Source organism: Mizuhopecten yessoensis, unplaced genomic scaffold (assembly GCF_002113885.1).
Source record: "Mizuhopecten yessoensis strain PY_sf001 unplaced genomic scaffold, ASM211388v2 scaffold4819, whole genome shotgun sequence".
Classification (NCBI taxonomy): domain Eukaryota; kingdom Metazoa; phylum Mollusca; class Bivalvia; order Pectinida; family Pectinidae; genus Mizuhopecten; species Mizuhopecten yessoensis.
In genome coordinates, this window is record NW_018405737.1 from 1,431,919 (window position 1) to 1,457,683 (window position 25,765).

A 25,765-nucleotide genomic window follows, 5' to 3' on the forward strand; every position below is an offset into this window, starting at 1 on the left:
GCACTTCGTCCATGCAGGCTTCGTGCCAAACATCATCACTCTGGACATTTCGTTTCTTCAAAAGAAGCCATTTAATTATATATTTTTTCATGTTTGACCTCTGTGACCTTGAAGCTATATATGTCAAGGTCATTTATTCGAGGAAACTTTATAGCACTTCATCCTGGTTACCTAATAGCCAAAAATCATCACACTGCAAATCAAATTCAGAAGAAGTGGTTCAAAGGTTTATACATATTTAGCTCCTCAACTTCATGCCTTAAAAGTAAGTCTAGGTCATTTATTTGAGGACACTTGTACCATGAACATACTTGATAAATAATTCATTTCAATTTGCTAAATATTATGACACTAGTCCTCCAGTTGTTAAGAAGTTGATCAATGAAAAGTTGATGGATAACATTTTAACAATACCATAATTAAGCTGCAGATTCACTTTGTGCCATAAAGGAAATAGAAATTATAAACAAAATAGTGTATATTTTCCTCACTGAGAACTAGAAGTTCACACAGTAAAGCCCTGATGATTAAGTTCAGCTGTTGCATAAACAGAGTCAATTATGAATGTCCTGTCTGATATAGACTTTGCTATTTACATTTTTACATATTTTGTTATAAATGTTACACATTTTATTTTGTTTACATATCCATAGCTAATTGATCATATCTAATGTTCAAAACCTGTAAGTGTTGTTTTAGTACTTTTCTGAGTGTCGAGACAAAACTATAAACACCTTAAGGTTTATTTTGTTTCATGTTACAAATGTTCATTGCACATAGAATTGTGTGTTAAATATTGATATAAATTACATCTAGCTACATTAGCAGCTAGTGCCTGCAAAAAATTTGTATAAAATAATCTTTCCATATACAGTGTATTTATCAGAAATCTGTTTCAAATGTTTGCTTTTTGTTTTAATTCAAAGTAAACATTTTGTAAAAGTGATGATAATTGGTCAGAGCATACTACATGTAGTTAAATCTTAGACCGGTAACATATGTCAACTGTTATAGATTTTTTGAATAAATAAGGTTTTCTGCCTGGATTCTTGGTGGTATATACTGTTCAAGGATCCCTCATTTACACTTCTACATTCTTCAAATTCATTCACAAACTTGAACTCAGGCAGCACTTATGACACATATAAAATAAATGCTACATCCTAAGGTATTATTTATAACATTTATCACATTTCTACGGAGTATATAGAGGCATAAAACAACACATATTTACGAAATACATTAACCATGCATTAACGTTCTCCCCTAAAACAAAAGTACAAACCGATAAAAACCTTACATGCTGTTAATGATAAGGGAGAGAAAAAACATTTTATTTTAAAGGTACTGTGCAGTCAGCTAGCTTTCGCTTCTTTTTCTTATCAACAGGATAAATCTGGCGTTCCTTATTTTTCTTATATAGCAAAAGTTATTAACTTTCCGTAATACCATAGCTCTGGAAGTGAAACAACGTGTCAAAGATATAAAAAAAAAATGGAATTTTATTTTATTTCCTACAAGTCGTATAGCATTCAATATTTTACATAATGTTAAGCAATTGCATGCACAGACAATGTACCATGCTATAATGGCCACTTCCATGCTAAAACATTGTCAACCAAGCAGGCAGGCGGAATTGGCAATAAAAAGGTTATCAAATACTTGGAAGCCGATCAACAGTGCAATAAAGTGTACATCGAGGAAGCCTAATAGAGGGTTTCTTCAAAACTATGAGTTGCAAGGCTATTACTTTACAGGTGAGAACTGAATCTTACTAAGATAAACACTCGCCATGTTTATTGGGTAAACATTACCTCTTACCAAGTCTTAGATATAGTTGCTATTTGTTAGATTCTGCTCTCGTGACATATTGTGAATTCATGTATGCATAATAATGAAGTAGACAGGGCATCCCTTTGCTTCTGGAGGAGATAAGTATAAGCTGTGGGGAAAATGCTTCGCAAAAATATCCATGACATAAATACAAGTCATTGAAAGGACCTGTTACAGGAACAAAAGAATTTTGCCCACAAAGCAATTGAACCATTACTGGGTTATATTTGTAGCTCCCTAAGACACGACCCATGAGATATTTTTAAAAAGTGAAAAAGGTCCCCAGGGCCTGTGCTATGAACTATTTAGTGATGCCTTCCAAAGGTGTACGACAGGGTTCACTTTTTTGTCCAAAAAACTATCAAAACAATGTTTTACGCTATCAAATAATATTATATTATTTAAAGTAGGATCTGCTGCAAATTATGAACTCAAATATGTTACAAAAAATTGCATAATATTTTTTTTATAAAATCTTAAACTCTAAAAATTTTGGTATTTTCATACACGTTTTTGCTACATGAATTGTATTACGGAAGTAAAACACCAATTTCCGGTTCTTGTACACCAAAAATCTTTTAATATTATTTGGTGCATTATGTTGAGATACGATAGTGAAAATTTCAGAAAATTTGAGAACCGGTAAATTTGTCATATAAATGTCAAATTGTAGCAACGTCTATTTCCAAATAAAATCTAACAACCTTATGATCTATAGTCATGTTTGATAATTTAACAATATGTCGCACCAATTTATTATCGCAACTGATCAAATTTTCATCAATAAGATCTGCTGCTCATGATGAGCCCAATTATAAAGCTAGATGTTACAAAATAAAAAAGTTATGCAGTCTCACACACATAAACGTTTAGTATGTTATGTACATTTTTAGTTGTTTCGCATCTTTACGGAAGTGATAGACATATTTCCGGTTTGTGTACACCACCATACTTTGGATATCATTTGGCACATTATGTTGACCGACGATAGTAGAAATTTCGAAAAAATCGGTATGCGGTAAATGTGTCATCTTAAGGATAATATATTGTATGGGTAAATGTGTCATCTTAAGGATAATATGTTGTATGACCAATGTCAAAATAAATCGTCAATATCTCCAGGTCAATGCGATTTTGGCTTGTGGTACATATCAGCTGAAGCTGGCACCTGACTATATCACAGAACATCAGACGGATGGGGGTGATTATGAGATATGGGTGTACCAACATGCTGATGACCTTCTCCGAGGCCAAATACACTCTCGCCACAGGTCGCAGGCAAATCACAATGTCTGGATAGAGTTTGACCTACACGCATCAGAGGATCCTGTCAAGGCATACTATTGTGTGTGTCCTGCAGGAAAGAGAACATCGGGTATGTGTACTCATGTCGCATCAATACTGTATTATCTAGGATACTATGCACATTTAACAGATGCTAAACCGGTCCAGCCTTCAGCTCGCAAATTCAGAGACTGCATATTATGAATGCATTCAAAAAAGAAATATTATTCAATTATAGCCTTTGGCTGAGGTCAATACCTGAATTTATCAACCCGGGAAAAGATATATTAACCGAGGACGCATTCCGAGGTCAATATATCTTTTCTCGGGTTGATAAATCCAGGTATTGACCGAAGTTAAAGGTTTCAATTGTTTTATTATTTTACAAAACAGTAGTGTTAGTAATCTGGGAGAAAAAAAAAGCTTCGGAAGTGGGACGGTGCATTGTTTGGAGACACATCATAATTCTATTTTTAGAAACACCCAGTCCTTCAACAAAAATCACGCGCTCCAAGTCAATATCAGTTTTTATCGGTGGACACTTGATGCACTTCTGGTCAATTACTTGTCGGGAATAATATGAAAAAATAATAAGACCTAAGATTGAACTGAGAAAGGAGAAATTCAGAAAAAAAATTGAATGTTCAATTTTGACTACGTGTTGTCAAATTAAAAAACAACAACAGTAAATACAACAATCCATGAATTGGAAACTATAACTCTCCTAAAAAGAAACAATGTGATGGGTTAACATATCTTCAACATATTATACTGGTTCACCAAATGTTCTGACAAATTGCCTAACTTTTGCTGTATTCCTCCCCTTTAACTACCTAGTTTAGTTAAACAGTCATACTCTACTATGAACCATATCATCCACCATGATAGTATATTGGAATGATTTTGGGTTAATTATGAAATACTTGCATTAACCTGAAGTTATTGAAGTTTATTTTGACATTGGTCATACACATATTATCCTTAAAATGACACATTTACCGCATACCGATTTTTTCGAAATTTCTACTATCGTCAGTCAACATAATGTGCCAAATAATATCCAAAGTATGTTGGTGTACAAAAACCGGAAATATGTATATCACTTTCATAAAGATGCGAAACAACTAAAAATGTACATAACATACTAAACGTTTATGTGTGTGAGACTGCATAACTTTTCTATTTTGCAACATCTAGCTTTATAATTGAGCTCATCATGAGCAGCAGATCTTATTGATGAAAATTTGATCAGTTGCGATAATAAATTGGTGCGACATATTGTTAAATTATCAAACATGACTATAGATCATAAGGTTGTTGGATTTTATTTGGATATAGACGTTGCTACAATTTGACATTTATATGACAAATTTACCGGTTCTCAAATTTTCTGAAATTTTCACTATCGTATCTCAACATAATGCACCAAATAATACTGAAAGATTTTTGGTGTACAAGAACCGGAAATTGGTGTTTTACTACCGTAAAGCAATTGATGTAGCAAAAAAATGTATGAAAATACCAACATTTTTAGAGTTTAAGATTTTATATTTTTTTTATTATGCAATTTTTTGTAACATATTTGAGTTCATAATTTGCAGCAGATCCTACTTTAAATAATATAACATTATTTGATAGCGTAAAACATTGTTTTGATAGTTTTTTGGACAAAAAAGTGAACCCTGTCGTACACCTTTGGAAGACATCACTAAATAGTTAATAGCACAGGCCCTGGGGACCTTTTTCATTTTTTAAAAATATCTCATGGGTCGTGTCTTAGGGAGCTACAAATATAACCCAGTAATGGTTAAATTGCTTTGTGGGCAAAATTCTTTTGTTCCTGTAACAGGTCCTTTAAATATTTTCGAAACAATACACTTATAGTGTTTATGGAATATTATGACTGTCCTTTTTAACCACAGTTTTTCTGACGAAAATTTAAGATAGTAACTTCAGACAACGACTCATCCCTCTTCCTCCCTAGAAATAAATCTTGAAAATAAGTTCATGTAATGCTGGGCATTATGTGAAATGGTAGTACACGTGTACATATACATGTACAACACATAGACAAAATATAGAACATGTTCATAATCAAAATATCTTCAGGATTTTAAAAGTTAAAGTATCTCTGAATGAGTTGTTATCAGCATACTAATACACCATGTGAATCTAGTAACAGATATAGCCATACCTACATTCTTACCAGATACCTGTACCTAACAACCAGAATAATTACTCACTGTGAAATGTTAAATGCATCAGTTTATCTTGTGAAAAGGAAAGTCATTTCCTGTAATCTAAAAATAGCCGTAATTACAAAAACATCCTAAAGCATTATAGCACACACTGTACATCTAGTAACAAATTAGTGCACCCTGTCATAAACAAAGAGTAGAAATAGGTTGATGCTCTTTCACAAAAGTGGATTCATTATTCAGTAAATTTAAGAACAGCTGTGGGTTCTTAAACATAATTTAGAGCAGGTTTTTGTTTGGTGCTTAACAGTGTCAAGGCCCTCTCCTGATTATGGGATACATGTACTTACACTAAAGAGTCTATAAATATATAAATAGGTCTGTATGGTCAGTATACATATCACCTAAACATTGTGATTGGGAAATTATTATACACCTGATCAAAGAATATAATGAGAAGTCTATCAAATAAACGTGGTTTTCAATTCCACCATGGTAAACCCTTATTATGTAATGACTCACCACGGTCAACCATCATGAATAATCATAACCGACAATCTGTCGACTAATATAAAGTTGAAAAGTCAAAAACTGTGTTTAACAATATTCAAGAAGCTCCAAGCTCAGTCATGCTGTCAAATCCCATAACAGAATTACACCTACATGCAGATATAGCTTTAACTTACAAACGATATAAAAAGAAGTTTTATCCAACCTTTTCAGAATTTATTAATTCATACATATTGTTTTTTAAAAGACAACTGGAGCAAAGTACAGCTTGAGGCTGAATTGGTCAACCCTGATAACTGACTGCCCCTGAGTTCATAAATCCTGTTCATTCACATTCTGCAGCAGAACGATCTGTCCAGCATTATAAGCATATATAGGTACAGATCTACTAGAGTATTACACAATGGAAGATTTCAAAAATATAATTCGAGAACTTAATAATAACAAGATGCCCATGGGCCTTTACGATCACCTGAGTCCTACAGTATTACCTTTAGTTGTTGAAATATGAAGTGGAGATCGATAATGATGTCAATCATCCCTACAAAAATTTGAGTAATTTTAAGTTAAGTTTATCAGGACAATGAGTTGATCATTCCTTGATCTAGTTTCAGTTATTCTTACGTTTGATCGACATTTTTTTATATCGGTCTGTCGTCGATTAACCGATGACAGACCAATATAAAAAAAGGTTGATCAAACATCAGAATAGTTCAGACTAGGCCTACCGGTATTAGAACTTGATTTTAAGCTTTAAATAGTTTTTTTTCCAAAATGGCAGCCATGGCGGCCATATTGGATTTTTGATGGACCTGAAAAATAAAACATTTTGCCAGGACATGAGTCGATCATTCCTACCAAGTTTCAGTTAAATGGGCCCAGTAGAACTTGACTTTGGCACAGTAGAACTTGACTTTGGCACAGTAGAAATTGACTTTAAGTTTGAAATAATTTTTCAAAATGGCGGCTGTGGTGGTCATATTGGATTTCTAAATAGACCAAAGTGGTGGCCATATTGGATTTCTGATCAACCCAAAACATAACAACACTTTGTCAGGACCATGCGTTGATCATTAATCCTACCAAGTTTCAGTTAAATGGGCCCAGTAGAACTTGACTTTAAGTTTGAAAAAGTTTTTCAAAATGGCGGCCGTGGCGGCCATATTGAATTGCTGATCGACCCGAAAAATAACAACACTTGGTCAGGGAGTTGTCAGTAACATTCCCATGAAGTATCAACGAAATCCCTATGACAGTATTTCAGCTTAAGTTGAAAATGTAAAATGTTAACGGACGACGGACGACGCATGTCGAACGACGGACTACGGACGACACCAGAGGTAAAGCTCCGGTGACCCAAAAAATTATGTAAATTTGATTCTGATTCATTGTGAATAGTTTTTATATTGTGTGTTAATTACCGAATGAATAAATTGAATTTTTATATGTACATATTTTTTTGGTGTCTAATACTCATCACCATAGCTCCTCAGGTACCGCAGAATCTGGGAGCAGGCTGGGATATAACAGGGGATGAATGTGGTGGCCACGTACTCCATATCTCGGGTGTCAGACGATTCGCCCCAAAACCATAACGCCCCAAGTTGTTACGCCCCAAATTTGATTCATAGCACCCAAACCAGTTCGCCCAAAAAAAACATAACGCCCCAACTATTTCGCCCCAAAAAAATACAACGCCCCAAAAAATATCTTCATAAAATTCACGACAAATTGACAAATTTTAAAGTAAAATATCTACCTTTTATGTAATATTCTGAAAGATAGACATTCAAAAAATAATATCTGTCGCAATTCGTTTGATGTTTGGGACATAATTTTTTGTGCAGTAACGTATCTGGATCTATATCATAACATATCTATAGTATCTACGTTAGGCAGGATTTGTTTATTGTAGATAATATGTATATTCATAAAATAATTAGATTATGTACACGTGTGCCGTAGATTGATATTGTAACATATCTATAGTATCTATGTTAGGCAGGATTTATTTATTGTAGATAATATATACATAAATATATGTATAATATAATTAGATTATATACACACGTGCCGTAGATCGGAAACAAAAACTACAATAAGATGTTATGTGTGTTGCAAGAGAGAGTATGTGTACTTATATTTGTTTATGTAATATATCTACTTCTTTTTCAGCATAAGTAAAAAATAATTCATTAACCAGTTCAAAAAAATAACTATAAAAAATCAATCTATAACGTGTTCTGCCAAGTTACATTCTTCCATGGACTTAAATATATATCATCTAATCTAATTCAGTGATTCTACATTTCAAACCAACATTATCATTTTCGTTCTTCATCGTGGAAAATTTGAAATAGCTGACATTCATGCTGATATCTCAATATGTTTAGAGTAAGAACAGTATTTTTGCTTCTCAACTGATGAAGCCCAGGCAAAAAGGCCTATTGTGTTATATGAAGAGCAGAAACTTAATTGGCACATCGTTCGACATATCTTTTACTTTTCACAAATTGAGCTGACTATCTCTTTTATCAACATGCAAACTGAGAACTCATCAAACCAGTTAATGTGTTTTTTTAAATTACACGAACATTAAAACAAATATAAATATAAAACCAATGTACCAATTTGAGTCTCGAGGTTACGTGTTCCTATAATCCTTAATAATATAGTGAAGTGAAACTGGCAATAACTACCGCCACTTTCACAAGACAGATATCGTTCAATATAGGTTCGTAGCTATTGGGGCGATAAAGAATTTTGAGGCGATATAGCTTTAGGGGTGAAACAGATTTTTGGGCAAAAATAATTTTTGGGGCGATATGGTTGTCGGGCGAAATGAACTGAAAATTGGGGCGATGTGAAAAAAAATGGGACGAAATGGTCTGGGGCGTAACGTCTGTAATTCCATATTTCCAGTTTTTACCAACTTATAGTTGTGGGAGTGCCTAAAGTTTTACATTATGTGTGGTGTGTGTACAAAGAAAAACATCGTAAAAATATGTTGTGATAGATATCATGTTTGATAGGTACATAGCTGGCCTGTGAATAAATATCATTTCACACTTACACCTATAACTTAATTTCCTTATTTCAACGTGTTGTCATGTTTCAGCTTGATTTATATGCTTATCTAATTATTTCACAGTTAAATGGACATAGATAATACCAAAGTCATATTGAAATGACTAACAGTTACCTGTTACCACAGGTACATTGTACATGTACATTTCCTGTACCTCGTCACCATGTTGAAATACACTGTGAAATGTCCACATCAAGTGTAAAAATAACACATGTAAATACACAGATCAGGTCCAGTGGTATTTAGGTAACAATTAAATCACCAATCAACTCTAATTGGCAACTTACTCCATTCAATTCATCACTTAATTACTGGTACTGTACCTGAGAGTACAAACTGTTATTGGCAGGTTTTACAGTCATTGTAATAATGTGTTAACATGTATTCCAGAATTATAGATACTGTACCCAGTAAATTCCCAAATATAACGATATAATACATAGGATGAGTTCACATGGGTCTTCTTTTTCTTTTCCATTCTGAAATAGCAACCAAATATCTGCGACAATACACCAGAGGGAAGTATGCAGATTATTGGAAGAAGACGAACCATTAATTCCTACCAAATGCGCACATATATATGCACATTTCATTGCACAGGTTCTCATAAATCTCACAATTGTGCCCACAATATTGATGTGTAGCCAATGTGTGCCTGATGTAAACACAGTAATTAAAGTGTGTTGTACAATCTAACATTTGTAAGTATATTAAGTAAAGGAGGAAAAATCATCTAATGTATTCAATTGTATTATGCAGTAATTTTCACCTTGTATGTTTTTGTGTTTAGCAAAATGACTGCAAGCAGAAACATAACCCATGAAAGCTGGCTTTATTTATACCTTGCAATTGTATAACAGCAGTCTGTGATGGACTGAAACTTTTAAAATTAAAACTGTCCACCATATCGGAAGATATTTATTTGTAGCCAGGGCACGAAAGACTTCCTAGAGTCTTCAAGAAGTTTAATATTTTCAATCGTAGGTTAGAATAAACCTCCAGAGGAAGAATACATTAGTTCATAAAATTATTTATTTACGTAAACACTTTGTGCCTAAACCCAATGATGTTGAGCACCCAACAATGATGACGATGAAATTACCTTTTGATAAGGATCTTCATCTTGGTCCCCCTTTCCAGATTTTAGCAGCAGAACAAGTCTTGTATCTGTATCCTTGTTGTGCTTTGGTTGAGAACTACAGCCCAGGGGAGGTAGGCCAAAGTCTTTTGGCTGAGCATCATAACTTTCTGAGGAGCAGGAACTTGAACCCTGTTCCACTGACATCATTGAACATCCATACTAAAAATGGATATTGAAATTCAATAAATAATTGGTATGCAAAAAGAATCAGTAAATGGCTCCACTATTAAAGCAACACATCCAGGGGAAAAGGTAATTTTACAAGAAATTTCCTTTCCTACAGGTTTTCACAGTAATGATATAGTGGGTTTTTTTTTATGTCAAATGTCCTTAAAATGACATCACATTTGAAGTACCCACTGGACAAGATCTAAATCCCTAGGTTCAAAGGTTAGGGCTCTGTATATATGGTCTGAGTTGGAAAGGGAAAATTTGTGTCTCCTCCGCAATGAACCAGATAAATAAATATCAACGTTGTTTTAGATTTTCTGCAAAATACAAAAAGGTGGCTCAAATATTGCATCAATGATCAGGTATTTGGGTACTGTCTTCCTCATGTGCTTCAAGTCTTGAGATTCAGAAAGGCAAATTTAATCATTACTCAGTGTAAAGTTTATAGGAGATATTTTTTGTTAAAATATGAGCTAAATCAAGTTAGAGAATAATTTTTATACATGTACTGTATGCAGTACAACCACTTGTTTTTTTATCAGCCTTACAAAAGTTAACATTATGGGGAAAAAATCTCCACACTCTACTGTATATATAAAGATATAATTGAAGATGATTTTTGTTTACTTCATTATTATTTTTTATTTTATTTTTATTTTTTGTAACTCATATAAGGGCAAGTGCCTGTCAGCAGGGGACAAAACAAGCATTTTAACTCACATTTTATTTCTAGTAAAGCAACATTACCATTTAATATAATAGTTGAAATGCTCGACATGAATGTTCTTCAATGATTGTTGATTTCACTGTGCAAACACATCTAGATCTGTACCTGTAGCTCAATAATACTTGCTCATTTTCAGGAAAAGCATTTCTCATAATGCGTTAAATATTACATACGATCTGTACTAGCCCGAGTTTCCTCTGGCACTGACACCAGACTTTAGACATTTTGACAGATGGACGTCTCAGTTACTACATGTATATAGTGTCAGGGCCAGAGGAAACTCGGGTTTGATATCCGTGCAAAACTATGAAGCAATCTCTTTTCATTCTAATAAGCTTCAAAGTCCCTCCCAGTAATGTATATTAGCTAAGATTATTATTGGTCCCATGGTGTATAGTATAAGGACCAGTCTATTTCTAAAATAAAGGTCTTACAGGTTTTACCCTTTTTTAATGTGGATACTCAAATTAGACATTATTTATATTTATTTATTTTATTCACAATTACTTTTTCCCTTGTATTAACTAAATGAGTCAACAAGTTGTCTATCTAAATATAAGCTTTATGGCAGCTACCGGTACTTACTATATATGGGTCTATGTTTAAAGTCTGAAACTGTTTTTAATACTAATTAAGTCTAATAGGAATAAACAATATACCTTTAGATATTTCTTTCTCTGATGAAATATACGGAATATATTCAAAACTGCTTTGAATCTTGAGATACATCTTTTACCACCTGATGTTTTCAAATAGAGAAATGTTCCCTAAAATCACTGCCTTTGCATCTTTAACCAAAAGTGACTTGAAAAATTGAATATATTTTTAATCTAAATTATCATAAAGGAAATATTCTTTTTAGCTTCTGTCGCTATCTTAACCTTTATAAAATGTTCATTCAGAAATTGTGAGTTTTACCATACGAAAAAAACTTCGGGCTTTACCGCTTACAATTCATGAGACTGCGACACATTAAAGACCCGTGGAGTGAATCGAACGCGCCGTACACAAATATCGGTACGGTGAATAATGCAGTTGTTTGCGTGTTCACCGTGATTGTCATACTTAGTTAATGACGTTTGTAAACATTTGTCTCAGTATTTTTTTTAATACGAGTGTGTATGTGTGCGAGTTTTGGAGAGTGATACGACCTACCTTTCACTAACAGCAGCCGATGCGTAATGTGAAGGACGCTTAAGGGATAGTCTAAACGATGGTCCGGACATACGGACTAATCGGCTGATTAAGGATGCATGCACGCGTACGTACATAGTATTAATTATGATTCCGTATAGTTTTATGGAATAAAGACGGTTTTGATACTACTTCTTTAAAAATATGTTCCACATTAGTACAAGAGATACTAAACAACGTTTGATAACTTGTATTGGTTCCCCTACTGTACAGTACATTGTACATATATATATTTGTAAGTTATTTTGAATGATCAATTTTAAATTATATCATCTTCGATATTTTTACCACTGTTTACATTAACATTTTATTCATCCCCGTGTTAAAAGTGTACGCCTCTTTCAATAGCAGAAATATATAATATCGTCCTGTACAGATTAAACGTCCGCATGTGATGCATGAGCTGCCGATGCAGTGAAACCATAGAAACAAGCTCGAGTATGCATTATATAAGTATAAACCGGCCGCAGAGATCCTAATATATATCTGAGACACATATTTTGTATGTAGTCAGTGGCGGATCCAGAGACCGACCTATTTGGGCGGTTTCGAAATTTCCCGGGGGGGGGGGGGGGGGGGGGGGGGGGGCGTGTGAGGAAAAAATGAGGGAAAATGGTGAAAATACATGGTTTTTAAAGAAAATTTCAAGGGTCGGGGTCTTAAAGCCACAAAAAAACACTCTGGATTCGCCACTGGTTGAGTGACGTCGTGGGGGTCAGTCAGGGCTGACATATGTGCATACTATCAAACTGCTATCCAACACTTCCAATGGAAATTAAACAAAAGTTGGTCCAAAATGTGATTTCCCTATATAAACTATAATTAACAGTTAAAGTATGGGTATGAGGGATATAGCAAGTTTATGATCCCCCGAGGCCAGGACATTCCCGAGGCGAAATTTCCCGAAATACCCATACTTCAACAATTACAATATTTTGAATATCATTAGACAACTACTTTTCAACAGCTGGGACACTTTATTAACAAAACGAAAAAAATCTTGAGAATCAACATCAGAAAGAAAGAAAAAAAATGCAATAACTGGAAATAAAGATGTCGCATCACAATTCTCCACTGTGCCCGTTTCCATGTCCCCGATATCCAAACCCTTTTCGATAAGGTAGCTAGAGAGCAATGTAACTGATGCCTGTACTGGTTTTTTTGTGTTCCAATTGTCGTTTGCCTCCAATATGTCCGACAACTCGCTCTCGTCCAACACAGAAAACCTGGGGGTCGCCATTTCTGTTGTCGTATGTCAACAACAATGCGAGGTGAAGGTCGGTCCAGAAAGTACCGGCTCCGCGGGCCGGAAATAGCCGACCTTATTCGATTGCGCTGATTGGTCAATATTCGGTCAGACCCCGCCCACGACGTCACTCAATTTCCCGCATTTTTCGAGGGAAATAGTTTCAAAACTATCACACCCCTCCAGACGAACTATTTCCCTGACATGCAGTTAGAGAGGAAATAGCTTGTTTACGTGGTTACTTTTGTATAGTGTAAAATAAGTAGAGGTATAATAATAAAGCTTACCCCTCCCCAGGGGAAAACTTGAGACCCCAGGATCAAGAAATGCACAAGTTTACTAAAACCCCTCAAGACACTACCATCTATGAAGAGTATTTGATTCTACCATATCTGGATCTTGAGAAGAAGAATTTTGAAATTTTAGTCAATTTGATCCTTTTTGGCCCCGCCCTTCAGGACCCTGGGGGCTGGGGACCATTTAATTCATAATGTTGGTTAACCTTTGGCCATGGACAGTTTCTGCAAAATTTCATGGAAATTGGTTCATGGGTTTTGGAGGAGAAGTCGAAAATGTAAATTGTAATACGGACGCACGACGGACGACAACGAACAAAAGGCGATCGCACTATGTCACTTGAAACTTTGTCCCAGGTGACCTAATAATAATGTGATAATAATAAAATAGTTTATTTAAGTGTCACACATATTTCATATAACACATCACTTACATAATAAAAATACACATATGCAAAATATGTCTTACGAGACACTACTTAGATAAGAGGTGTCAGTACAGCTGTACAGGTAAACCTCAGTGCTTGTATGCATGATGGCGTAGTGGAAAATATATGCATACAGATCAATCAACACCACTACCAAGTAGCCTGATCCATAGCTGTCACACAATCACATAATGACAAAGGATTTGACAGCGTGTCTGTAATATGTATTAGTTCGAGCAGGCATCTCTACCGGAAGGTAGACTTGTGATTTCCCAATAGAGTGAGGACGGACAGGAGAATGGCAGTCACTGGACCGACGGCAAAGAAACAGTTCGTTATCGTTCTAGGGTTGAATGGACTTATAAGCCTAGTGGTGTGGTTTTACATAACCACATACCCAGGCTTGATATGGAGTAAGTCGGCATGCATGCAAATTTTGTTCTGGCACTTTAAATACGAATTATTTACTGCCGTTTTGGCATGCAACATTCATACATTCGTTAAATAATGGCTTGTTAATTGCCAAAGTAATATATGCTTTAAACATCTTTTAAATGAAATCGTTTATGACGATAAGTTGATACAGAAAACAATTTTTCGTTGTTGTTTATTTTGTTTTGACCGTTTGGCTTGTTTCATGAGATGAATGACTTGATTTTAGAAGATAAATTTTTATTTTCACGAACTCCAAGGACGTTAAGATATATCTAAGAGACAACATCTGTGTATACATGTATATGTTCAAGGGCGGTTCGGGATTTGTGGTTTGAGGGGAATGATAATTAGGGCATAAATCAAAATGCTAAAGTATTAATGTATGTGTGTACTACTCCTTCAACCCTCCGAAGTATCCATTACAAAATACTTGAATGCAAGTTAAGCTTTTAAGGAGAAACATAATGACCTTAAAAATAATATGAAAATGAAATTCGAGCAGTTTAAGCCCCCTACCAACACCTTTCGACAGCGTTTGATACTGAGTGCCAAGAGAAAATATACGTACGTAATATCCATTTTAATCATATAAATTACAATATTTATTAATTAATATACAGTTATATGAATCAATAGTTATTGTTTGAAGGCAGTCAAGCGTATCTACTGGTGTTACCCGGACGTGTTTTACTCGAATTCCGGAACTCATTTTTATAACACAGGCATTTCATACATGTCATAGAAGCTAAAAGATAGCCTGAAAGGAATAAGAATTCAAACCAATTCTGTTCAACGTAGGTTATAAATATTCAACAACGGCGATGTTTCGTCAATTTTTTCCTTGAACCCTTAACGATTTATACAAAAAAAAAGTTACCTTGCAGATAGTGGCTTTCCAGTAATATTATACAACATTTGATATAGCGCCCTATATAGCTAGAATAAGCCACTCTAAAGCGCTTTACAGTACATAGATATACAATTTATACAATCAATACAATTAGCATATATACATTAATTAATACCGTTACATATCGTCAAACATATCGTTAGATGTTGTCCATACGTTTTGTATGTGTAGGCCTCTAAAGCTACTCAACTCAATTACATTGTTCCTGTAATTAAAAGATCATACTAAGGATGATAACTACATATTGTACATTTTATAACTTAAAGCGTTCACTATCTTCATATTCACTATAAGTACAATTGCTATATACACAGGATTTACTTTAAATATACACGATATATAACTCTTACACTGTATGACTAATAAATATCTATATATGCAGGTAACTTTATACATTTACATGTATACGGTAAACTTTCTGTGTAATATATAATGTATAGTTCCACCGAATTCCCACATACAATTAATGACGAACAGTGTAAAAGTATACATTAAAATCCGAAACATCCATAAATCTAGCACTTGATGTTACATGCATATTCATACAGCAATCATACATTGGCACAACCATGGGTTGCTATCGATAGTTCAACCCTGTCAAAGGATTTAACGTTAAATCGTGGTTCTCGACATATTGCAGTGTACAAATAAAATCATCTACGTGATTTATTTGACAAGTATAGGTAAGACCGATAGCTGACAAAAAATGATAAATGAGGGTCGTGAGACATTTTACATTTTAATTCTCAATTTTATTATATATATTAACTTTCTTCCAGGAAAATGTTTACGTTCCTTGTATTCACTAGATTTGGTAAATTCGTACACATGACAATTTGTAGGCAAATTAAGAAAGATATTCTAGTGTCTGCATAATGATATTGAATCTGACGAAAACTTTAGCTTAAATGGTTGGTGAACTGCATACTTTCCTAGGTTAAACATAGGAAATAATGACGGATGCTTCGCGTCGTACAGGAAACGTTTTATCTTCCAGAGCATCCGGTGTCCCCTGATGCGTTAATTTAAGCTGGCTAATAATGTTTGTCCATCTATGTTTCGGTGCGGTTTTCTGTGTTGGTGTCTTTTCGTGCTTGTTCTCATGTCCCAAGAATGTTCTAATTTTGTAGATTTTGTGCTCAAATTTCTATTATTTGTTTTTAGTTGTACACCTTGAAAAAATCTGGTGGAACAAAATGAGTATGTGTTATATAACTTTTCAGTATGTATACACACAGAATATTTAAATGACATTTTACTCTAAACTTTCATTATGTACGGAGATCTGTTATTGCACGTACTCATATAACTAGGTAACTAAGGACAAACTCTCTATTGCATTAGTGGTATGTGGCAATGAATTATTTCTCAGAACAAATGGTTTTAAAGTAATTCGCATATCTTTTGGAAAATGAATCAATATATGCATACGAAGTAGTATCTCACAATTGCTTTCGACTCCTATATGGATTTGCGGGAGAGGGTGTGTCTCGCTTCTATTAGGGCGTGTTTAGTGAGTGTAGCTACTTGACAGAAGACAGCTTTATGTTGGTCGACAGAAGCTCATTACATTATGTATATTACACTGGTATGCCTTAATTTCAATTTTAAATCATGATCAATATATGCAAAATCCATTGTCAGTCTTTATTTTTTTTATTGCAGGTGCTACTTCTTCAATGACGGCATGCTTACCTGCCAAATCTAAAGGTAAATGACAAACTCAATTTGCAGCAATTGATAAGGATTCATGGTATTTGTATCTTATATTCAAAACTCTTTAAAGATACTATCGATGAAATATACTGTATAAATTAAACGATAGTATTATGCCAATAAAAATACATTTTGCAGTTCACAACGTATTCATCTGTCATATTAAAGAACATCAAAAACACTCATATAACTTCATATACCGCACTATTGGTTCATATTTTTTAATCATAATAACAATAAAAAACATAACAATAATGTTTGAAAAATCAGACAGTCAGCTGAAAGTTGTATTTAGTTTCGATATAAAAGCTTGACGAATACTCACATGTGACATTGATAACAATCAAATGCTTAAAAATACTGCTTGATTTTTTTATATTTTTTTTTATATTTTGCAGTTGGGTTTTAACATATTCAGCAAAGATTCTATGATTTTCATGCACATGTAAATATAACAGGAAAGCGTCAAATGTCTCCAAAAGAAACAAATAAATAAAAGAACAAATGCACTTAAGATTTGATTATAATGGAGACACTCCTATCAGGCTTTTTATGTTAAAATTCAGGAGCACTGTAGAGAAGATATGTGTATCACCTCATGGCGAATGGGATTACATTAATATTGGACGGAATATTCGTAACGACAATTTTCCTGTTTAATCGCAAATCGGTTACATTGCTATTTAGCATTAAACCCATATGGATTTACTGCAGTATGGATGTAACATATTTGCGTTTATACCGGCTTGGATGTGAAATAAAAAAACGTTCAATCAAACATTTCTTGTACAACCAATTAAAATATTCTTTTGCATCAGATAACTGCTTACTGCTGACAATTGACCGCAACTTTCACTTCTGTAACAGACACTTGTGTTATGTTTCTAACACAACATTTGGCTGTACACACTAATTTTGGTAAATCTTGGAACTGAATAATTTAACTTATAGACTACACACTTTTCAATCTCTACAAATCATTGAAATAGGTAATGCTACTACTGTGTTTAATATTACATTAGCTCTGTTCGAAATCCCTCATAAACAGTCGAAATATGAAGTATTTGTTATATGTGAAACACGTTTCGTTTATTGCAGACCTTAAAGAATGGAAGGCAGAAAATCTAACGAACTCTTTTAGTGTTGAAGTTAATTTTGAGCCAACCGACAATTCCAAAACGTACCGAGACCGAAACACTTTACTTTACGAGAAGTGTGAGACTTTACCTGTTGACAGAGTGAGAGGCAGACGTCCAATATACTTCTTTGCCAAGTCGAAGAGTTTAGCCTTTTGTAAAGTACCAAAGGCAGGAAGTACCTTTGTGGGAACGGTAGTTGCCGCACTGGAGCTTCGTAAAAAACCAGGAAACATGTTCCACATGAGCCTAGCTATTGTGCATGGCCAAAATGAAGTAGACTTTTCCACACTTTCAAAGTATAGCTCCAGTGTTGTAAAAAAAATACTTGTGACTAGAAATCCATACACACGATTATTTTCTGCCTTTACTGATAAATATTTTGTTCTAGGGGCCCGACCTAAAACAATAGCGACGAAGAAAGGTAAAGGCCGGTTTGAGATGAGAAACGGTTACTGTGGATATGATATATCATTCCAGGAGTTTTTAGACTATTTTACAGATCTACACATTGCTGGAAAGGAGGTAGAAGAACACACGATGCCAGTGTCAAGCCTTTGTTATCCCTGTATGGTGCACTATAACATTCTCTGTAAACAAGAGACTCTCACCGCTGACATAGAATATGTCCTTAGTGTCACTAACATATCCGAACCAAGGCGACAAACCGTTATGGAATTGATTCGTAGTAAAAGCTTGAATGATACAATCTATGCCTCCGTTTCGTATCATATGTTGTACTTTAACCTCTATCCAAATGATTGCTCGAGTAAAATACTTCTCATGGAAAAAGTATGGAAAGTTTTTCAACTTCAAGGATACATAAGCTTGTCCCTGACATTCCCGATAAACAGCTTTCAGGTAAGAGTATAAACTGTACCTTTGTTAGAAAACGATCTAACACTTTTAGATGTTATTTTATCATTTAGCAACACAGCGACGAATGAGAGATAGTTAAAATCATCAATGTCACCACAAGCAAGTTTAAAACGTACCTCCATTTTCCTTCAGCTGTCAAACAAACTTGATAAACTTACCTTAATGATTCACCTGGCTTTACACGTATGCACACTATCAATGATACAGAGCGTGGACCTCGTGTCATTTTTTTAACCATTACTGATAAATGTTCACAATGCAAACACTCACTTACCAACGATGTGGAAAGGAAGTGTTGTCATTCAAGAGTAAAAATGTTTGTGACATTGCACTTTACATTTCATAAAGTCAAGTGGAGATAACTTATTTTTCCAAAGCGTCGAATATATGTTTTTCTTTTATATATCTCTAGCGCAAATTAAATTGCAGATTATACATTTACTCTGATGTAGCATCAGCGATGAGTCGTCGGTAAAATAGCTGTATGGTGCAGTGCAATTCATTTTTGCCATACTGTATCTATTACCATACTGTATTTATAACCACACTGTATCTGTTTTCATACTGTATATATAACCATACTTTATCTACAACCATACTGTATCTATAACCATACTTTATCTATAACCATACTGTATATATAATCATACTGTATATATACATGTAACCACACTGTATATATAACCATACTGTATCTATAACCATACTGTATCCATAACCATACTGTATCTATAACCATACTGTATTTATAACCATACTGTATATATAGCCATCCTGTATCTATAACCATACTTTATCTATAACCATACTGTATCTATAACCATAATGTATATATAATCATACTGTATATATAACCATAATGTATCTATAACCATACTGTATCCATAACCATACTGTATCTATAACCGTAATGTATATATAATCATACTGTATATATAGCCATAATGTATCTATAACCATACTGTATCCATAACCATACTGTATCTATAACCGTAATGTATATATAATCATACTGTATATATAACCATAATGTATCTATAACCATGCTGTATCTATAACCATACTGTATAAGAACCATTCTTTATCGATAACCACACTGGATCTATAGCCATACTGTATATATAACCATACTGTTTGTATAACCATACTGTATATAACACCACACTTTATATATAACCATACTGTATATATAACCATACTGTATCTATAACCACACTGTGAATATAACCCCAATGCACATAGAACAACACTGTATATATATAACCATATACTGTATATATAACCATATACCGTATACATATAACCATACTGTATCTATAAACACTGTGTGTATAACCGTACTTTATCTATGACCATACTGTATCTATAACAATACTGTATCTATAACCACACTGTATCTATGACCATACTGTATCTATAACCATACTGTATAAGAACCATTCTTTATCGATAACCACACTGGATCTATAGCCATACTGTATATATAACCATACTGTATCTATAACCATAATGTATTTATAACCATACTGTATATATAGCCATCCTGTATCTATAACCATACTTTATCTATAACCATACTTTATCTATAACCATACTGTATCTATAACCATACTGTATATATAATCATACTGTATATATAACCATAATGTATCTATAACCATGCTGTATCTATAACCATACTGTATCTATAGCCATACTGAATATATAACCATACTGTATATATAACCATACCGTATATATAGCCATACTGTATATATAACCATACTTTATCTATAACCACACTGTATCTATAGCCATACTGTATATATAACCATACTTTATATATAACCGTACTGTGTATACAACCATACTGTATCTATAACCACACTGTATCTATAACCATACTGTATCTATAACCCTGTATCTATAACCATACTTTATCTATAACCATACTGTATCTATAACCCTGTATCTATAACCATACTTTATCTATAACCATACTGTATCTATAACCATACTGTATAAGAACCATTCTTTATCTATAACCACACTGTATCTATAACCATACCGTTTATATAACCATACTGTATATATAACCACACTGTATCTATGACCATACTGTATCTATAACCATACTGTATAAGAACCATTCTTTATCTATAACCACACTGTATCTGTAACCATACCGTTTATATAACCATACTGTATATATAACCACACTGTATAAATAACCACACTATATACATTGTATATAACCATACTGTATCGATAACCCCAATGCACATATAACAACACTGTATATATATAACCATATACTGTATATATAACCATATACCGTATACATATAACCATACTGTATCTATAGCCATACTGTATATATAACCATACTTTATATATAACCGTACTGTATATACAACCATACTGTATCTATAACCACAATGTATAATAACCATTCTTTATCTATAACCACACGGTATCTATAACCATACCGTTTATATAACCATACTGTATATATAACCATACCGTCTATATAGCCATACTGTATATATAACCATACTGTATATATAACCACACTGTATAAATAACCACACTATATACATTGTATATAACCATACTGTATCGATAACCCCAATGCACATATAACAACACTGTATATATATAACCATATACTGTATATATAACCATATACCGTATACATATAACCATACTGTATCTATAACCATATTTTATCTATAGCCATACTGTATCTATAACCATACTTTATATATACCCGTACTGTATATACAACCATACTGTATCTATAACCACACTGTGTATATAACCCCAATGCACATAGAACAACACTGTATATATATAACCATACTGTATCTATAACCACACTGTGTATATAACCCCAATGCACATAGAACAACACTGTATATATATAACCATACTGTATCTATAACCACACTGTGTATATAACCCCAATGCACATAGAACAACACTGTATATATATAACCATACTGTATCTATAACCACACTGTATCTATAACCATACTGTATCTATAAACACTGTGTGTATAACCATACTTTATCTATGACCATACTGTATCTATAACCATACTGTATTTATAACCACACTGTGTGTATAACCATACTTTATCTATGACCATACTGTATCTATAACAATACTGTATCTATAACCACACTGTATCTATAACCATACTGTATCTATAACCCTGTATCTATAACCATACTTTATCTATAACCATACTTTATCTATAACCATACTGTATATATAATCATACTGTATATATACATGTAACCACACTGTATATATAACCATACTGTATCTATAACCACACTGTGTATATAACCCCAATGCACATAGAACAACACTGTATATATATAACCATACTGTATCTATAACCACACTGTATCTATGACCATACTGTATCTATAACAATACTGTATCTATAACCACACTGTATCTATGACCATACTGTATCTATAACAATACTGTATCTATAACCACACTGTATCTATGACCATACTGTATCTATAACCATACTCTATTTATAACCATACTGTATCTATAATCATACTGTATATATAACCATACTGTTTGTATAACCATACTGTATATAACACCACACTTTATATATAACCATACTGTATATATAACCACACTGTATCTATGACCATACTGTATCTATAACAATACTGTATCTATAACCACACTGTATCTATAACCATACCGTTTATATAACCATACTGTATATATAACCATATACTGTATACATATAACCATATTGTATCTATAGCCATACTGTATATATAACCATACTTTATCTATAACCATACTTTATCTATAACCATACTTTATCTATAACCATACTGTATCTATAACCATATACTGTATACATATAACCATACTGTATCTATAGCCATATTTTATCTATAGCCATACTGTATCTATAACCATACTTTATATATAACCGTACTGTATATATAACCATACTTTATCTATAAATTTATTTTGTTTAGTCCCCGAGGTTATCTGGAGTCTTGATGACCGGTTATCTGTTTTGAGTAGTGACACGGTTCATAATATTCGCACATTACTAATTATTTTATTTCAAAGTGACCAGTACTCCTCTAAATGTTAGAAGTCATAAGTTAAGAGATTTTGTGCATTACCCTTTCTGTTTCTACAATAGTTTTGACCAGTACGTATTTCCAACTTGTTAGCCTCTAGCATCAGAAGGAGGAACAAGCGCTTTATGATGCAGTGTAATTATGTTTTGGCATACTTTACCTATAAACAAATGTTTAAAGTGCAATTATATATGTGTGTGTTATGTTCATCTTCCTGAAGGAAGTAATGATGATGTGATTTGTTTGATTATAGGATGTGTTAAAATGAATTTGTTTATTTTCACAGAACTTGACAGATTTTGATGCAGAAAATGTGACAACACTCATATTAGAACAAATACAATCCAGGCCGCTTTCAAAATCACAAATGTCGAAACAAAGACAAATAGCACTAGCGGAGGCATACAGCTCGATCAAACCTAGCACCATAGCCAGGGTACAGCGGATGTTTGCCCAGGACTTCCACCTCTTTGGGTACGATAAAACCATCCCAACAAGACATGGAAAAAATCACTAGATCGACCAAAGAACGTTGGCCTGGTGTTCAGAACGTATACAAAATATATTCTACGAAACTGAAGCTAGTCTTCACTGACTTTAAATATCATAGTAAATATCATTTACTAGTCCTATTCTCGAATGTGTTTTTATTGCTTTGGATAATTATGTTGAATAATGCGAAGACATTACACCAATTGCAGCATGGACAGAGATCTAGACGGGAATTTGTAGATGTACAACGGTGAACGATGAATAAAGAATGTAGATATCAAGTAGAAGGTATACAAATGAACATTTCATAGCCAGAACACTAAACAATGCGTCCAAAAGATATACAAAGGGAATAGTTGATGCATTTCTAATTGATGTATATAATGTGAGGTACCTATGGGATCATTTGTTTACTTCACCTATGTGCCAAATTAACAGTTTTCATTACAGTTATACATATTTCATCGCATCAACTCTATAGAACATATATATATATATATAAGCGATCAGTTAGAAACACTGAGAACTTTTCAAATTCAAAATTAAAACGGTGTATTCTCTCATTTGATGTCCGGATTGTACGTTTAAACATTTGTATATATTGACAGACATTTGTTTTGTCCTTTTATTTTTTTAATTAATTAATTTATTAATGTACATGTAATGTGCAAGTTTGTTTACATTTTCTAAAAAATGTTCTAGGATCCTTACAAGCATAGGTTTGTATATGAAATGTCAGATTTTCGGAGCAATCCGCTCCTTTATAGAGACACAGAAAAACACAGCAAAACAATTATATTGCAGAAAAACTATATAAGAAATATAATAGGATATAGCTAATATATTTTAAAAACAATAAGCCCCTTGGCTAGTTTTAGCAGAAGGCAGAATGTACATTGACTCCATCCTATTATACTTCTATTATTGTTTTTATGTAATGTAATTGTTTAGTGTTTTTTTCTGTGTCTCGATAAAGGAGCGGATTGCTCCGAACATTTGACAACATCATATTGTCTACACTGTAAGAATTAGTTCTATAATACATGTATATTATAAAAAGCTATAATTCTGATAGAGTAATGCCCCTTACATCGCTGCGTTGCATATAACTAATCCCCTCTCAATTTTATCCAGAAATTCTACAAACACATCCTGTTGTTCAATCCTTTTGCTAATAAATCTATCTTTTCAAAATATTTTTTTGAAATGATGTGCCAAGTTCTGGATAAACACGGTTTTCAATAAGTGCTGCGTATTTTAAAAACTGTTGTGAATACACCACGCATTGGTGTTGACATGTAACGTTTCCAGTAGCTTGAGTGTATCACGTGTGTGGATAAATTTCACAGGGGTTTTAACCCAAGGATATATATGTATTCCCGCAACAAAATTAAACATGTGTAATCGGCGATGTCCGATGAACACTTATGTGTGGTTTTATTTTCATTACATACTTACATACGACTCCTGTTTAAAATGCTTTTTAAATTTTCTATAAAAATGCTTATAATTATTAATTTCTTTTTCAAAATTTTTAAGCAAACAAATTATGTCGTAGACGAATCAGTGACGTCACCTTACATTAGCGTAAACTGTTCAAATTATTTCTGTTTCCATTCCTAATTTGATCAGAGGATACAGTCGATGCTTTCTAGTGATGTATATGCAATATCATCATTAAAGGAAGTGCAATATATTACTGCTAGGGATGAAGGCTATGAATAAAAAGCTTGGCTCTTATGAAACACCTGGTCTTATTCTCCTTGCACTTTTTCGACAGTCGTCGATATTCTCTTATTTGTTATTATAATGAAAGATGTAAATTATTGCTTATACCGATCTTCTAACAGAAGGATGTTGAGTGCATACATGTAACTGTGATCAATGAAAGATGTAAATTATTTATTGTATCAATCTTCCAACAGAAGGATGTTGAGTACATACATGTAACTGTGATCAGTAAAG

General features: G+C 33.4%; 2 protein-coding genes across 2 annotated transcripts in view; one reads left to right on the plus strand and one right to left on the minus strand.

The window, feature by feature from the left end:
- LOC110449792 (uroporphyrinogen-III synthase-like) overlaps positions 1–13,386 on the minus strand; it is a 68,808-nt gene extending 55,422 nt beyond the window's left edge. Inside the window, exons 1-2 of the mRNA XM_021496881.1 lie at positions 13,300–13,386; positions 10,016–10,213 (exon numbers count right to left, since the gene is read on the minus strand). Coding sequence (XP_021352556.1) covers positions 10,016–10,213; positions 13,300–13,386 — 285 coding nt within the window. The remainder of the gene's footprint in view (positions 1–10,015; positions 10,214–13,299) is intronic.
- An 807-nt stretch (positions 13,387–14,193) lies between these two features.
- LOC110449800 lies at positions 14,194–24,015 on the plus strand. Its single transcript, XM_021496888.1, has 4 exons — positions 14,194–14,529; positions 17,127–17,171; positions 18,276–19,174; positions 23,595–24,015. Exons 1-4 carry the CDS (start codon positions 14,415–14,417, stop codon positions 23,823–23,825), a joined length of 1,290 nt encoding a protein of 429 aa, XP_021352563.1. The 5' UTR covers positions 14,194–14,414; the 3' UTR covers positions 23,826–24,015.
- Positions 24,016–25,765: the final 1,750 nt, after the last annotated feature.

Excerpts from the sequence above, each read along its gene's own strand:
- LOC110449800 (XM_021496888.1), top strand. The coding sequence starts at position 14,415 with ATGGCAGTCACTGGACCGACGGCAAAGAAACAGTTCGTTATCGTTCTA. Across the intron at positions 14,530-17,126 it reads ATACCCAGGCTTGATATGGA|GTGCTACTTCTTCAATGACG; the intron begins GTAAGTCGGCAT and ends TTTTTATTGCAG. Across the intron at positions 17,172-18,275 it reads CTTACCTGCCAAATCTAAAG|ACCTTAAAGAATGGAAGGCA; the intron begins GTAAATGACAAA and ends CGTTTATTGCAG.